Below are 16,557 nucleotides of genomic sequence, written 5' to 3'. Positions count from 1 at the left end.
GTGAGGCACTGTCTAATCAGTTTAGCCCTGTACACTCCTATCAACAAGCACACCATCAAAACATGACGGATAATAATAATGAAGAAATTCGCACAGATTTTTAAAAAGTGTATATTTTCTAACAGCCAAATGGAGGTGACTCCTCTGGCTGCAGAGACACTTCCTGCAATCAGCTGTCCTCACTCTGTGACATCAGTAACACTTCCTTGCTCATAGGGGGTTGCCTGATTGCTGGAGTTTTAACTGCATTATTTTAAGCACTCTACCGTACAATATAAAGCACCTTGAGGTGACTGCTGTGGTGATATAAATAACAGTGAACCAAAGAACACCAAGCTGGCTACATCCATCTTTATCATTTATAATACCCATGTACCAAGCTCACAATAAAAGTATGGCCTTAAGTCAGGAATACAATAAAAAAAAGCTTTTAACCTTCACTCCCAATTACAAAGGTATACATGCAAATTACGTGTTAAAGGTGCTTGACCTCAGCCTACTTTAAAAATAACAGGTGTCTGTTAAGGAGGCAGAGTGGGTGGATGATGATGTCATATAATTAATGCTTGTATGTGAACCCCAAACATCCACACAGAAATCCCCAAAGCCAAAGAGAACTTTAATAAAGGTTTGACATCATAACATCAATATAAATACGTGACTCTTAACAGAAAATACCAAATTAAATTACAAAATATACAAAAACCCCCAAACATTAAAAGCTTGTTTTCCTCTCTCTGTAACTGCTGTTGAGCATCCATGGTGATAAAGCAGGAGCTTCCTGTGTATTCCAGGGTGGAAGAGTTAAAGCCATTGTCCATACTGTCCTCAAACTGGGGTGTGTAGAGGTGCCCCCACAATGAAGGAGGTTATAAGAGACACGTAGGGAGGTGGACAGCGAGACCATTTCTAACAGACTGTTCCTCTGTTGTGTCAGCCCAGCCTCGCTCTTCCTCTGCTGGCATCAGTTTAACCCAGGACCCATCGATCAGACTGTGAGGATTTCAACTGCACAGACTCGCTGCTCTCTCCATCCTCCTGCTGAGACGCACATATTAGAAATGTTACGTGTAAAATCAAAGAGACAGAGGAGAGGGTAAAAAATGACTTTAGCAACTGATACATCAAATTAAAAAACATACATATGCACCAATGACTGCATTTTCTTATCTGCAGGGGTAGTCGTGATATAAATTAAACTGCAGGGCAAATTGACATGCAGATGGTAAGTCTTTACACGTGAAGTAAAATTTACTTTATGCCCACCTTGTTGGCAATGGCGCGCAGTTTCCCCAGCAGCGAGGGTTTCTGGGCGTAGACCACGTCGTCATCGGGCTCCTCTCCTTCAGCCAGGCCACAGCTGTCTGCAGCTGGCAGCTCACACTCTTTGTTGGCAGACATTACCAGACGAGAGTACTTGTACTCCAGCCTGGCCACAGACCACAGGGTGTGAATCACAATCAGGCAGTGTATCATTTAACATCAGACAGCATCCGGTACGAGTGTATTTTTAAACAGAAATTCTTTCCATGACTTATTTATTTGACTCAGCTTTCTGGAGAAAATCCCGCCCCTTATGTACTCAGTCACCCCCTTCATGCCCAGTTACTCATCCCTCACAGAGCTGCTTTTCTTTTCTTTTCTTTTTTTACACTGATGTCAAATGATAATCATTTTCGAAGCCTAATATTAAGACAATTTCCTTTGTGGGATATTGTTGACACTTTTCCATATTTTTTCACCATATTCTCACTTAACTGAAAATATCTTCGTTCTTTTTTCTTTTGTTAAGTGTAATTTTTCAGGAAATATTTATGTGATTTTCCTTTTTCCTAACACTTTATAATAAAGCCCTAAAAATGCAACAAATCTAGAATTAAAAGTAATTTCCGTACATTCAATCTGAAATTGCAATGTAATTATATAGTCATAGAAATACTTAGCATTGGATACACTAGAATAAGGGAGTAATGCACAAATTATACTGTTAGTGATTTTAAGTAGCACATAATTTGGGCCTATGCCCTGCAGCGTTTGCTGGTGTTTATTTTTTCTTCTAAGCAGGAAGGGGAGACCAGCCCTTATTACATATTTATATGTAATATAAGAGGACAATTCAATAGTGGAACTTCAATGATATACACTAATATAATGCATAAACAGTGTAAGATAGGGAAATTTGATTTGTTTTTCCACTAAAATATATTGGAATTATGCACTACTTAACATTACTTAAACATTAGTTAAAGTTACTTAAACGTTACTTAAAATTAGTTACACATTACTGAAAAGTATTTCCAGTGTAAATTTTAAACTTTACTGTGAAAGCTCTAGCTACAAATGAATTCATGATGTAAGGTAAAATACACGAGGATCGCACCCTTGATTGGAGGCTGTGCTATAACTATAAATATTTGTCTTATGTCTAGAATAAAATTTCATTCAATTTCTTTATAAAAAAAATCAATCACTGTTAAATCTACAGTCTTTCCCTCCACTAAATATTCTCACTTTTTCTTTGGTTTATCTACTTACAGTGACCTTAATCACATGATACACAAACATTCAGTGTGCTGTATTTGCACAGACAGATAGATACAAGAGGTCACAATTACGGTGATAATAAAGACAGATTATTTCTTTTCATACACAAGCATGTTCTCAATCCTGCTAGCCTTTAAAATACATTCAAGATGATAGTAATCATAAAGGGTTACAAACAGATTTTTGAGTTCACTCTGCAATATGTTTACGATTCACTGATTTGCAACGCTGGGCATTAAAACTGTCACCGGTGCCTTCAGGGTGAAGAATTTGCTGTCACAGACAAACATCTCTGACCACTAATAACAATTCGCTGTGATCTTAATGAGCACATTGGCCTGCTGTTAGGGTGCCTCTTATTACCTCTTGTTTTTCTTCCAGAAATAGCAGGTGAGGGAGATGAGCAGCACGGCCACAAAGGCCCCGCCTCCAACGCCGACCTTAAGCCACAGAGCGATGGCCTCACACGGGGAGGAGCTCCGGGGAGGCAGAGACACTCCTTTGGTGCACAATTTGGGCTCGTTCCACACATATAGAGTTTCCTGTTGACATGAGGGGATTTGCATTACTGATTAATGTGTTTTCTCAGGTTATAAATCAGTTTGTTCCATTAAAACATTATTAAACTGGTTTTGGCTAAACCATAAAAGTTTAAATGTGTTTTGTTTTTATTTTTTCCTGCAAAAAATCATGTTGTACGTAGTGAGGGCTCAAAAATGCTGGAAAAGATGAGGCAAATTAAAAATGTACTTTTGGGCCTTAACTTGAAAATGTCTCACAATGTGAAGGTAAAACTTTGCATGGTTTTACAAAAATCATCTGATTCTGAGGCTAAAGTGTGAAAGTTTTATACTGGTTAATGTTTATGATGAGATGTTTTGCTCTCGTCATAAAGAATATGACAAATGAATTTGTCACAGATTCAAAGCAGATATTGCCTCACTGTGCGCAAGGCAGTATGAGAGGCTCCGACTTTCTGTGAAGTAAATGAGGTATGGGGAAGGTGTGAGTTACCTGGACGCCTCCCTTGCATGCTCCCTCTATCCGGTGGTAGTCGTCCTCAGTGCAGCGTGGACAAGCGCTGGCACTCTCCCACAGGAGGTGAAACGTGCATCCATCACATGTTCCTGCTGGACAGGAGCTGTCAAACACACAGATCAGTTATAGAGCTGCTAAGAGTAGTACATTTGTTACCTATTAGTTATTGAATGTTTTTGTTATCAAAGTATAAAAATAAACATCAAATCTATACAGAAACTACACTGACGTGCAACTACCTGGGTACGGAGAGCTCTCCTCGCTCAGACTTCTCTGGGTTACAGCGAACGGTGATGACTGAACTCCGACCCAGATCACATGATGCCGTCACCTGCGTTGAACTGAAGGAACACAAACACACATCTGGGACTTGAACACAACAAAAATATTTGACTGTTGCTTCCAGCTTTCTTTTTTCTTTTTACCTGTAGAAGAAATTGATGTCGGGAACATCCTGTGAGTTTTCCGGGAAAAGATCTGGTTCGGCACTGACACCATTGAGAACGGTGTCTACTGTCGCTCCTGAAAAAACAAAGGGGAGAGAGATCAGCATGACGCTATTAAACCAGCACCAATCTGGGTGATCCAACCCAATTAAAACTGTTCACCCAGGGGTACAGCAGGGGGCGCTCACGAGTCAGTCCCAAATAAATCTGTTTCACAAATTGTTTCCATTAGTTTTTCTTATAGTGAAACGTCAGAATTCTCTTAATCCAACCTGATTGGTCAGTTAAGGCTTTACAAATAGACACCCTCCACTGATGGGACTTGATTCCATATGATAACTAGACTTGAGAAATGTAATTAAACCCTAAGTGAAACTCCCAGGTATGTATATGAAGAAGCTCGGAGGTGGTTGAAAGTGAGTGACTCAGGAAGTCTTGTTTAGGCCCTTACCAATAAAAGTGTCAGCAAGGCTGATGGATTGCGAGGAAATGGCCATTCTGAAGCCCCGCCCATCCGATGGGATGATGGTCGACTGACAGATAAAGCTGTCCACTGAGTTCACGAACTGAGCTGCGTCGCTCTGGTCGTCTTTGTTGGACACGTCTGTGACGTTATCGGTGCAGACAGCAGCTCTCTTTCCCTGCAGCCAGCGCCAAAATGAATCTGTCAGTGTATAATTTCTCTAATGTCAGATTATTTTCACATCTATTTTTCACCGCTTTACATCCTAATGAGATGTGGACACGAACATCTCATCTCACGGTCAAATATACAATATATCCACCATCCATCCATCCATTCGTTTCCGCTTATCCTTTCCAGGGTCACCTCAATATATCCACCATTAAAAAGTAATTCTCAGTATGTTTTTTAGATCACAAGAATTTAGGTGACTTTATACAAGATAAACAAACTCAGTTCTTATATCCCTTACACTTAAAACATTCAATAAAAAACAGGTGAAAGATAAAAAGAACAAAAGAACATTTAAATGATTTTTAAATACGTTTGCTTCACAGGCTGATCTCTGAAGTGTTTTTGAGGCTGATGTAAGCAGAAAGCAGGTCAATTACCCCGTGGCCACACAGGCTAATGTTGAACAGATGAAGGTATTTTGTGCCTTTAGAGGTGAAACTCGGCCCGATGGTCAGCGAGGCCACATCGCTCAGGGCGCTGAGGTCAAAGGTCAGGGTGCGGTTGTTCAGCGTGTGGGTGAAGGAGCAGTCGCTGTAGCACCGGGAGTGTTCCTGAAAGAAAAAGGAAAAACATGATCTCTCTTAACTGGATAAAAGTACTAAAACATGATGATCCAGAATGAGGTATCATGACTGCAGGTCTCTCACCTTGTTACTGATACTTCCTGGTCCACACGCGACACACGCGTCCTGGCCGTAGGTTTGTCGCCCAGCCAGGTGTGTGTTGGGGGGACACTCCTGGCATCGGTTGGTGTCTCTGTCGATGTAAAAACCAGCTGGGCAGGGAACGCAGGACGAGCCGGCACGCTGGGAGTTCTGAGGTACCAGAGCGCAGGCACGGCACGCTGATGCCACCCCGTCAATCACGTTCGTCAAGTTGATGGAGTAGATCTTCACCGTGTCAGCAATGAAACGACGGACCTATAGACAAAAACATGCCACCGCAATTCCTTGTTGGATATCTTGATATTTGAGACAGCCTCACTCTCGGCAGAGCCTTAATAACGTTGCTTTAACAGCTGACGCCATGAATAAAAATCACACGACTGAAAATCACTCACATCTAGAGCATGGTTAGTCCTCTGGAAGGCCCACGTATACGTGACGGAGGCGTTTCTGGTCATGCTGTGCGAGTACGACTGTTTGCCCTTACTGCCCTCCCAGGACTCCACCACTGTGGTGCTCTTCCTGTTCACGTCCTGCAGGGGGCGTGCCAATAAAACACAAAAACAAAGGATTTGCTAACTGAGCAGTAACACGCAGAACACCATTATAAACCAGACCTCGATGATGAGACGTGACCATTCTGACTCACTCAGTAAAGTTAGCCACCTAATTACCACCTTCTGCTGGAAATGAACACAAAGAGGCACACACCATCATGAAGTAGAGCTCGCAGTCGGCTGAGCAGATGGTCTCGAACACAAAGGTTATCCGGCCAAACTCGCTGCCGGTCATCCCTGAAAGCGAGGCTGGGACCCTGTCACCAAACACAAACTCGCATTTAGTAACACACAGATCCTGTTTGTCATCATTAGGACAGGCTGGTTTCTTCTCTGTACACAAACACACACACACAGACTTACTTGAAGCCGGGGACATGCAAGCTGAGGATAAGATAGTCATTATCCGAACTTCCTGCTCCGCTGCGAATGTGATCTCCCGCCACCTCCCATCCTATGGAGCAAAAGGCGCGATGCACTCGTATTACACCTCCGTAATTCTCCATGACAGCATATGAGAGGTTGTTTTACAACATTATCCACAATTAGCACAGCAGTAATGGGTAAAAAGTGGTTGCAGGTGATTTCAGCTCGCAATTCAAGCTCAACACAAAGCCCATTTTCCACCCAGACGTGTTCATTCTGACTCATTTTAAACTGGTTTTCTTTTGGAGCACTGTCACCTCTGCATTTGCTCTTAGTGATTAGATTCACGGGGAATGGCTAGTGTTGTAGTTTCCTTCACTGTGTTTACATTTTTCATGTAAATTTTACTGTAATTAACCGCAAAATTAATATTTTACATTTTCTGCTTTTACTTTTCTGTCAAAGTGCTTTGTAAAGTCTGCAGCTGAAGGTGTTACATAAACAAAGTATTGTTATAAATATATCTACTAATGTGTCAGGCATCCGTGTGCTCACCGTTCTTGTCGTCACATTTGGAATTGCCCACGTTGAAACAGGAAGTCTTCATGTTGGAAGGCAGCACGTTCCACCATTTATACTCGTAACCCAACACCGGCTCGGTACCTGCAGGGCACTGTGCACACGCTGGCACACACACACACACACACACGCAAAGATCACATAAAAGCTGTTTAGACACGACAATGACATTTACCTCCTGGGTACAAAATTGTGTTTGTACAATCTTTTCAGCCGGGTCGATCTTAAACAAATTCATCTCATAATGATGGACAGAGGTGATCATTATATAAGCAGATGGAGAGGCTTTTTAAACTGCTGGGAGGACGTCCAGCCTTTGAATGGAGAATAATGAAGGAATTAAATGAACTTTGGTTTTTATTGGAAGAGAGTTCATTTGCAAGTACAGGATCCAGCTTAAGTGTACAAGTTGTATGACTGTTGTAATTGTTTTTATTAGTTATAGTATGTTTGCAGCAGTTTACAGCATGCCACATCTATTTACATGCATTTATTTATTGCTTTGTAAATGTTTGTTATGTACTGCTTTAAACTCATTTTTCATTTTTTACTTGTATTTTATTTTAATTTGAGTACTGCTTCTTTAAATTTTATATGTATTTATACCTTAAATGCTTTTCTAAAGCATTTATAAGTATCGCTAACCAGCTCTTGTATGAACACGAAGCAGTGGAAACGATAAAGATGTTTAGTTTGATGAAAACAGATTTAAACTTTATCAACACCAGGGTGAGGCCGGTGAAGATAGGTGTGAGCAGGTTTACCGTAGGTGCCGTCCGAGTGCGTTCCAGGTGGGCAGGGCAGGCAGGTGGAGTCGTTGCTGTTGTAGTAGCCGGGGTTGCAGGGAGGGCAGGGCTCTCTCTGGCCTGTTGCCGGCAGCTCCACGGCTCCTGTGATGTTCTCCACGCAGATTTTTGGCTCCACCCAACGATACAGCACCTGTGTCTGTAACAAAGCAGGTTTAAAGCAGGAAATTCACTCTGCTCAAGCAAAAACAAACACCTTAAAAAAAACAAAGGTGCGATTTTTTTACTGCCCTGTAACAAGGTGCACTTCTACAAAAGCCAGTCGGCATGCTGCCTCTCAGGTTGAGTTTTCATGGGTTGTTTATCACACTGAGAGACTTTACTTGCTTTTGCTACAACACTAAATGAGCCGTCGAACACTTTTAATGATACATTTTAATCACATCTGTCTTTCTGTGTGAAACGTTCACGGTTTTTCATACGTACAGTGTATAAAATTTGAGTGCTGTACATATGACAGGCAGTGTCAGAAATATGAGACAAAGTAAATAAAAATAATAATAAATAATAAACGAGATGAGAGAGGAAACAAAAAGTAAGTAAAACATTTAAAAGGTGAAACCATTTTAGATACAGGAATACCAGCTGCACAAAAGGATTAAAAGTAAGGAATAAAGAAAGTTACTATTAAAGCAGTTCAATTAAAAACAAATATAAAATAAATACAAAAATGATCAGGCACGGAGGAAGCCAGCTTATAAAAATATTTAATTTAATTTTCTTCATTAATATATTTGGTCATTATATTAAATATGTTCAAAGAACCGAGCCTGGTTCTTCCAAAGGCTTCTTCCTGCTAAAAGGGAGTTTTTCCTTCCAACTGTCACCAAGCATATGATTGTAGGGGTTTCTTTTTTTTTTCATGCTGTTGGGTCTTTACCTTACAATATAAAATGTCTACTGTTGTTATTTGGTGCTGCATAAATGCAATTTGAATTAAATATTAATAAGTATAAATTAGTACGCCTTGCCGACAGGTGCTATGTGACAGAGGGATCTAAGTCTAGCACAAATTAATTCTGCTTCACAAAGAGATTAAAATGTTCTTGTGAATTCAGCGATTCGCTTTAACTTCTGAAAATGGATAATTATTGTACAAGTATTAAACTGACAGTCGCAGTAACACACACACACACACACACACACACACACACACACACACACACACACACACACACACACTTGTTTTCATATGTTAGTGAAGACCTCTAAGTGACATTATGCTTTCCTCTAGCCACTTAAAATAATACCTAACCCTATCCCTAACCCTTAGCCTAAACCTAACATAACCTGATTATAACCCCGACATTAAAACCACATTTTGAGTCTCAAAATTGTGGGGATGGGAATTTTGTCCCCATATGAGACTGATGGTCCCCACAAGTGTAGTAGCATTCCAATTTTTGGTCCCCACAAAGATATATAAACATGGTACACACACCCACACACATATACACTCGCTCTGGTTTTCCTTGTTGACTTTGCATATGAGTGCGACACAGGGCGTGTTTATATGCATATCTGTCCTTGTGTATTTAAAAAGGTCATTGTGTGTGTGTGTGTGTGAGAGAGAGAGAGAGAGAGAGAGAGAGAAATATGAAACATGCAAGCGCTGCTGACCTTCCCCTCGCTGTCGCAGGCTGTGTGGATCTGGAAGTAATCCTTCTCCGAGCACGGTGGCCTCACCTTACATTCAGGCCATCCCTCGTCTGAGAGAGGACGCAAACACAGAGGCAGGATGAGCATCAGCAGAGACCAACGAGGTGCTAAAACTAAATGAATCTATTATTATTATGAGGGAAGGTGTTTCCTTAGCCGTCTCCTCAGAGGAAATATGCAAGCTTATTATTACTGTAAGTTCACCATGTCAAACATGAGAGAGAGAGCTTACACTGTTTACATTATGACTGAAATAATGTAAACACTGTTTGTTGTGGTGCTGTTGGGCGTCCTGTACGTACGTGAGTAGTGGTGTTCGGGGCAGGGCGTACAGGAGGACGCCCCTTTCACAGAGTAAGTGTTGCTGGGGCAGGGCTGGCAGGATGAGGAGCCGGGGGTCGGGCTGAACCAACCGGGTCGGCACGGGAAACACTCGGATGTGTAGGCGACACCTGGACAAAAGTGTGGAGATGCTTTAAGTATACACACACCTGCAAAAAGCATCCGGCCGTGAGCTGGAGGTCAACTTTTACCTTCTATTTGGATGTTCTTCAGCAGCACAGGCTTGACCATCTTCCCCCCCACCAGTATCCCAGTGGTTCTCCAGTACAGGATGTTGGTACCAGACTTCAGGCTCACCTGAGGCCAAGGTGCACACAGTGAGCCACACATCACATGATACTGCAGCAGCTTGCACACACAGAGGTAGAAACACGTGCTCACCATGTGTGTGTCCCATTCTCCATTGTTGGTGACTTTTATCCATTTCTGATCGTCAGTCTGAGCCATTTCTTGGCATTGCTCATTCTGGACCTGAGAACAAGTTAACACAGAGGTTATTATCTACACAAACAAGCAAAAATGACTCTTCTTCAACATTACCTGCTATTAAATTCATTACGGATATGGACAAACGCTACACCCAGAGTATAACTTGAATAAACTTGCACAGCCTTGTGTTTGACTTTTTAAAGCACTACATTTCATCTGTATGAAATAGGCTTAAAAACAAGTCAAGCTCATACAAACTCAAAACTCATCAGCTAACAAATATCTGCAGTATGACTGTTTCTCTGTGCAAAGGTAAGCTCAGCCGCCTCCTGACTACCTTCATTATTCTTTAACCAGTAAGAATAATTAAAAATGTCTTCTTTCATAGCAAGCTTTTAAAGGTCCTGCATGTAAGTTTTTTAATAGCATAAATAGAATGAATCATACTTATGTTTACATTTATTTATTTCTACTTTGTGGAGTGTATTCTATTATTGTGTAGTATTATTATTATAGTTTATTTTTATTGGTGCTCTATTCATTTTGCTACTGTAATTATGAGAAATTCTCATCTTATCTCATATTAAAAATGAGTGATTTGGACCAGATTTTTGACAACACTCTCAAGGATGCAGTTTATGAGCAACACAAGTTACTCCCGTAATAAAACAACTTCAACCAAGCTGGGCAAGAGGCCGAGCACACTACAGACAGGTAGTCGTCTACAACCAATTTACAATCACTAATAATCTAAATTGTCAATAAATCAATAAATAAAACACTCTTGGTTTTATTCACTATTTTAGTTACAGGTGCTTACATAGAACTCGAAGAAGATGTTGTTGTCGGGGTACTGATAGGTGAAGGAGACAGAGCCCTGTTTTTCCAGATGTACGGCATAAACCAGGGACACCGTGCACTCGTCACGGTTGGACTCCAGATACACGCCCTGCGGCGTCCACGATGAGCTGCAACGAGAGCAAAACACAGCGGCAGCATACTCCATCTTGTTATATATTCAATAATACATGAATACCCATCTCCATGGTAATGGTAATGCTGTGTGCGCCACCTTTTACAGGCCTGAATGTCCTCTCCATTCGGCCCGGTGTCGAGGAAGCTGGCTAAGCTGGTGAAGCCTGCAGGGATGGCATCCCATTGGTCAAAACGAAGGCCGCTGCCCAAAGAATAAGAACCAGCCGCACACGGCGTGCACTGCTGCGTGGACATCTCCAAAAACTTCCCAGCCGGGCATGAGAAGGCTGAGGGAACAGAGAGGCTGTGTTGGCACAGCACACACACACACACACACACACACACACTGTGGTGGTACTCACAGCAGTCAGTGCCTCTGGTCGGAGGAGGAAGGTCTGAGCAGGAGCCTGGAGACCTAGGAATGGCGACCCTCCATCGTGCCCCTGTGCTGTCACACTCTGTGTACTGGTAGTAGTACTCTGACTGCACGATGAACACACACAAACACACACAGACACGCAGATAGAAAGATCAATAAGGTATCCATTCATGGTTCCCAGGAGATGAGACTGTTTCACGTTGATGATTCCCTGACTCAGGGTTCATATTTGTGGGTTTGAGTTTGAGTTAGATTTTTCTCAGAGGGAATCCCAACACTGCTTGTGATACTCTGAGTTTTCATCTAGCATCGTCATCAGGTCGAGGTTGTTTGTACCCGCCAAACCTCACGTTTTTCCTGGTGAGGCTTGATGAAAGCCTGTGCCTTTCAGAGTCATCAAGAACTACACGGCAGACAACATTTTAAATACCATACGTGTGTGAGTAAAGAATGAAAGTCCTAATGGACGAAACAGCAAATCTGTGGATTGGTGGATAGGTTGAACTGGACCAAAAATGACTGGTGGTTTCAAATTTTTCCCCTTAGCACTGTTTGCCTAATGTTGCCTAATTTGCCTGCACATGCTACACACACATACAGTACAACATAGCTTCCCCAATAAGAGCTGACCCTGTGTAGCCTGACACTAACAACACTGCTCTGCTGCTGATTCCACATTCAACAAAAGCTGGTCGTACAAAGGAGAGCATGGAGACGTTTACAGGGTAAAAAGATGGCTGACCTCGATGTCCACAGCAACCATCCATCGGTCATCTAATGGTCCATTAAGAGCGTGTTAGTGGGTCATCTTATCAAAGGACTGCTGGCTGTGACCTCATGCTCATTGAGGGAACTGAATGTTCATACACAGGCCCTCTTCTTTAGTGCCCTTTATTTTAAAGGGCACTAAAAGGTAAAGTAATAATGGAAAAAATGTCTTACATACTATTTATAATGTATCTATTTACAACCTCTGTTGTATAAGAGCATATGGGGAACCTGAATTGATCTGTAGCTCCAAATAAAAACCTTCCCGGTGACTTTTTTGTGTCAGTCACTAGCTTTTTTCAAGTCGCACTGAATAAAATATGAAGTTCATTTAATATATGAAATCAGGTTTATCTTTGGCATGCTCATTTGTGTCTTTTATACCACCTATTAGTATTTCACAGCAGCTACTTTGATGTGAAATAGAAGGTAAACTTGGGTGTTACTAGTCACAGAAATTACACTTGATTAATGGAATTAGTAACATGTGTTTTCACCTGTTTTCCATTTCAGAAACAAGTCAAGTGTCCAGCCAGCTGTCCATGCATCAGCTGATATTGGACTTGTTGAGTGATACTAGCTTATAGTTTTGAATTTCACACATTATGGTGACCACTCCACAAATTAATCAGTGTGAAAACCATTAATAGTGGCGGCAGCACAACAAAACCCAAAGAAAAGCATTCTTTGTATTTTTAAAGCAACTTCCTCTGAGTCCAAAGCCTCGCTCTGGCAGATCTCCATCTCCTCCCTCGATCCTGCTGTTCAACTGGACAAACAAATCAGCTGAGCGCCGGCTGACATCCGAGCAGCAGCTAATTAAACTGAAACAATTGCAGCGATAAACCTGACAGAGTCAATCGGTGCTAGAGCGATGGCTTTCAGATGTCAGATGTGTGTGTGTGGTGCAGATAAGCCCGAGCTCTTTTAAATGACTAATCACCTCGCCGCAGTGACAAACGTGGCCATTCATGCCGCACCCCCTCCGACAAACACGCCAGCAAACGTTCAAACTGAGGCTTTGCCGTGCGAGCAGCAGCATCACCTGCGCTCAGATTCACCTTTCTGTGTTTCTGCACACAAAGAGGGCTAATGTGCTGACAGTGGGGGGAAAGGTTACACTGATAAAAAAAAAAAACACAGGCTAATGCCTTTTGCTGGTCTCCTGGGTGACTCACGCCGGTTGTCATGGAGACTGATGGAAGGAAGCGAGCAGGGACGGGATAAAATTCAGTGCCTCTTTACAGCAGAGGTTTGAGGATTTGATAGGACGCTAATCTCTCTAACAATGTATTTTTTTAAGTGCAGAAAAAAACATCTGGAAACTTCTGAAGCTGTATTAAGGTCATCTTTAGAAAACAGCACACAGCTGTTATATGACCGCTTACTGTTTATGCTTTTTCAGTCAGGTTTCCAACCGTTTTCATCTGACTTACCCAGAAAGCCCATTCATGTGATGTAAAGACCCCCTCAGTAACACCACTTCTCATGCTTTATTTTGATGTACATCTACACTCAGTGTTTAAACCACCAGTAATTTTTATTTTTTCCCTGCCTAACATGATGTTTAGTCACCATTTTCAACAGTTTATCCCTTATTTCTGCTATTGTTGGCTAACATAAGGAATCAACTTGTCAGTGCCCGCTTTTTTAATGGCCCTGACTCCTGAAGTAAAATTCCCCATTCATTTTCTCCATGTCCAGATGATTCCCTGATGGTTTTGGTTGGTGGATCAAAATATGTCATAGTTGACATTTTTTTATACATTCAACTACAGAAACTGGAACCAATATGTTTATATGACAGACTGTTGATAACAAAGTGCCTAAAGATAACATTTAAAGTTAGTTCTTTGTTGTCTGTTATGAGTAGACACCCCTACTCAAGGGGTGTTATGCTTCACCCCTTGAGTTTGGTGCCTTTTGTGCTCTTGAATGTTTCATAGGTCAGTGTTAACAGGTTCAACAAACAAAAAAAAGGTCAGGTACAAGGACTGGACTGAAAATGAGTGAAAAAGCAGCCAATGTACAAAGATGAATGTTGAAAAAGCTTAAAAAACAGGAGAACTGTTTCTCAACATTTCTTACACCTTAAAAAATTATAAGAAAGTCTGGTTCCTTGGAAACGGGGATCAAGACTTTGCTGATGTTTTCCGTCATGTATTAGACTAATGTTCATTTTGTACCATTGTTCAGACATTTCAAACTTCTTTAAATGCTGTATTTCCATGTTTTGTGTGACAGCTATCAAGCTGAATCTCATCTAATCTAATAATGATAACTGCTCCCAGTGGCTTAGCGGCTCCTTGATGCAGGGTGCGGTAGGTTTTATTGATTTTATAAACTGACGGCAGTGAACTGTTATTTAACACAGGCTGGATCCTGTTTTATTACCCAGAATTCAAACTCTGATGAGAAATTAGTTTTTTATTTATTGAGTTATATTAAGATGTGGAACATTTTTATTTACCATTTAGAGACATTTGCTTCTATAATTTTTTTCCAACAGTTAGACGAAAGGTTCACTAACACTCTTATACTGTGCATTTCAATAGGAAATTATAGTAAGTGGCCATTAAACTTAATTTGTGACCTCGAAAATAATAGCACAGTTGAACTATGCTTGAATTTACATGCACACCGATCCGGTTAATGATCAGTAGTTGTTATTTCCTGTTTTAATCATATATATATATGATTAAAACATATATATATATATATATATATATATATATATATATATATATATTAGCTTTCAGAACATTTAGAGTTTATTTATATTGTCTGACATCATATGGAGTTGTGACTGCCACAGTGTTTGCTGTAACTGATAACTTAGTTATCTAGCTAACAGGATAATGTTAGCTAGGATTAGCTACGTAGAAAACTATAAAATAAAAGTCATAAAAATGTTCTTTTTCTATTATTTTCATGCACTTTATTAACTTTTTTATTTTTATTTTCTTTTGTTTTCTGTTTTAAATACTCAAGTGGTTCATAACTAGCAGCTTTTCTCTGGACCAGGTAAAGGCAGGACATCATAAAATGCAGGAGTGTATTCACAGAGAAGGATATTAAATAAGTAACCCTGATTTAACAAACAAAATAAACTTGTTTTTTTAACCCATATGACATTTTTGTTGTCATATACATGTTATACAGAGTCTAATCTTCAATGATAAGGATATATATTTATCTATGATAAATTTATGCTAACATTTTGCTGTTCCTGTTAAAAGAAAGTTCTTCCTCCCCCCTTTCACCATTCTCTCTTTAATATTGCAGGATATTTATCTCACAATACAAGGCACTTTTAGAGTTCGATCTGTTCAGTATTACAAAAAAATAGCAAATGAGTCCATAAATAATCGCTATAAGTGTTTGCCGAGCGCAGGGATCACACATTTCTTTATAACTGGATTTCGATTTTCAATCACAGCTGTCGCCCCCTAGTGACCATAAGGATAATGCTATTTTTTTTTTCATTTACAGAGTATCTGTCCTGGCATGAAAATCTCCCCATCTAGAGGCAAAAAGCTTCTTCTTGTATTCCTTCAAGTCATCCTTACAGGGTTGAGAGCGAACCGTGCCAGCAGCCTTTCTCTGTCCTCCTCAGCGAGTAATCCCGGTCGGGCTGGCCGGCATGAGGCTGCTCTGAAGGGGATGAGAGAAGGATTCCAGCAGGGTGTTTATAGTCAACATGAACGGCATTTTAAGCCGATCAGCGACGTGAAGGACGAGGCGCACATACATCCGGACCCGAGCTGAGCCGAGCCAATGTAAAGCAGCAAAACGACTTGCAGCCCTTACATTGTTTTTATTTATTTTTGTATTTTTAATCCATCTTCATTTTTTTTTATTTTATCTTAATCTATTCGGCACATTTACTCCTGCATGCATGGCCATTTTGACTTGTTGCCCTGATCATTTATTCTAGGATAAAGAAAAAGCAAAGCGGAGCGGGATCTGTGTTTTAAAAAGCAGCAGATATTATAGTTATAATAACGACGACAGCACAGGCGCTCACCTTATTACACGGCCGCAGGTCTCCGGCGCCTTTAACTGATGATGTATGAGCGGCGATGATGATGATGGTGGTGGTGATGCTGAGTAAAAAGCTGCAGCTTGGGGACCGGGAGGCCCACGCCTGCTCCCTCATCCTCAGTCCGGGTCACAGAGCGCCGGGTGTCCGCTGCCTGGAGCCGCGTACTCGAAGCGGGCCGCACAAGAAGAGTCCCTGTCATTGATGCTCCCGCCTGCCTGTCTCACCCATTCTCCCCTCCTCCACCCACAACAGCGTCAATAGG

The 16,557-nt window shown here is 41.1% G+C and overlaps 1 protein-coding gene across 2 annotated transcripts; it reads right to left on the bottom strand.

The window, feature by feature from the left end:
• Window positions 1–604: 604 nt before the first annotated feature.
• Window positions 605–16,557, bottom strand: LOC120735887 (endosome/lysosome-associated apoptosis and autophagy regulator family member 2-like). Of its 2 annotated transcripts, none has more exons than XM_040035654.1 (22): window positions 16,278–16,557; window positions 11,466–11,586; window positions 11,201–11,390; window positions 10,949–11,096; window positions 10,081–10,170; window positions 9,891–9,996; window positions 9,660–9,809; window positions 9,319–9,407; window positions 7,657–7,837; window positions 6,869–6,997; window positions 6,311–6,401; window positions 6,102–6,204; window positions 5,786–5,923; window positions 5,373–5,645; window positions 5,103–5,276; window positions 4,480–4,669; window positions 4,008–4,104; window positions 3,822–3,923; window positions 3,559–3,685; window positions 2,908–3,086; window positions 1,267–1,429; window positions 605–1,038 (listed from the first exon to the last, which is right to left on the bottom strand). In XM_040035654.1, the coding sequence occupies exons 1-22, from the start codon at window positions 16,407–16,409 to the stop codon at window positions 970–972; spliced, it is 3,042 nt and encodes a 1,013-aa protein (XP_039891588.1). In that variant the 5' UTR covers window positions 16,410–16,557; the 3' UTR covers window positions 605–969. The 2 variants fall into 2 exon arrangements, with proteins under 2 accessions (XP_039891588.1, XP_039891587.1); XM_040035653.1 differs by having other exon boundaries at window positions 605–1,041; window positions 16,278–16,555.

This window comes from Simochromis diagramma, unplaced genomic scaffold (genome assembly GCF_900408965.1).
Source record: "Simochromis diagramma unplaced genomic scaffold, fSimDia1.1 OVJJ01000816.1, whole genome shotgun sequence".
NCBI classification, from domain to species: domain Eukaryota; kingdom Metazoa; phylum Chordata; class Actinopteri; order Cichliformes; family Cichlidae; genus Simochromis; species Simochromis diagramma.
This window is presented reverse-complemented; position numbering and strand designations above follow the sequence as displayed.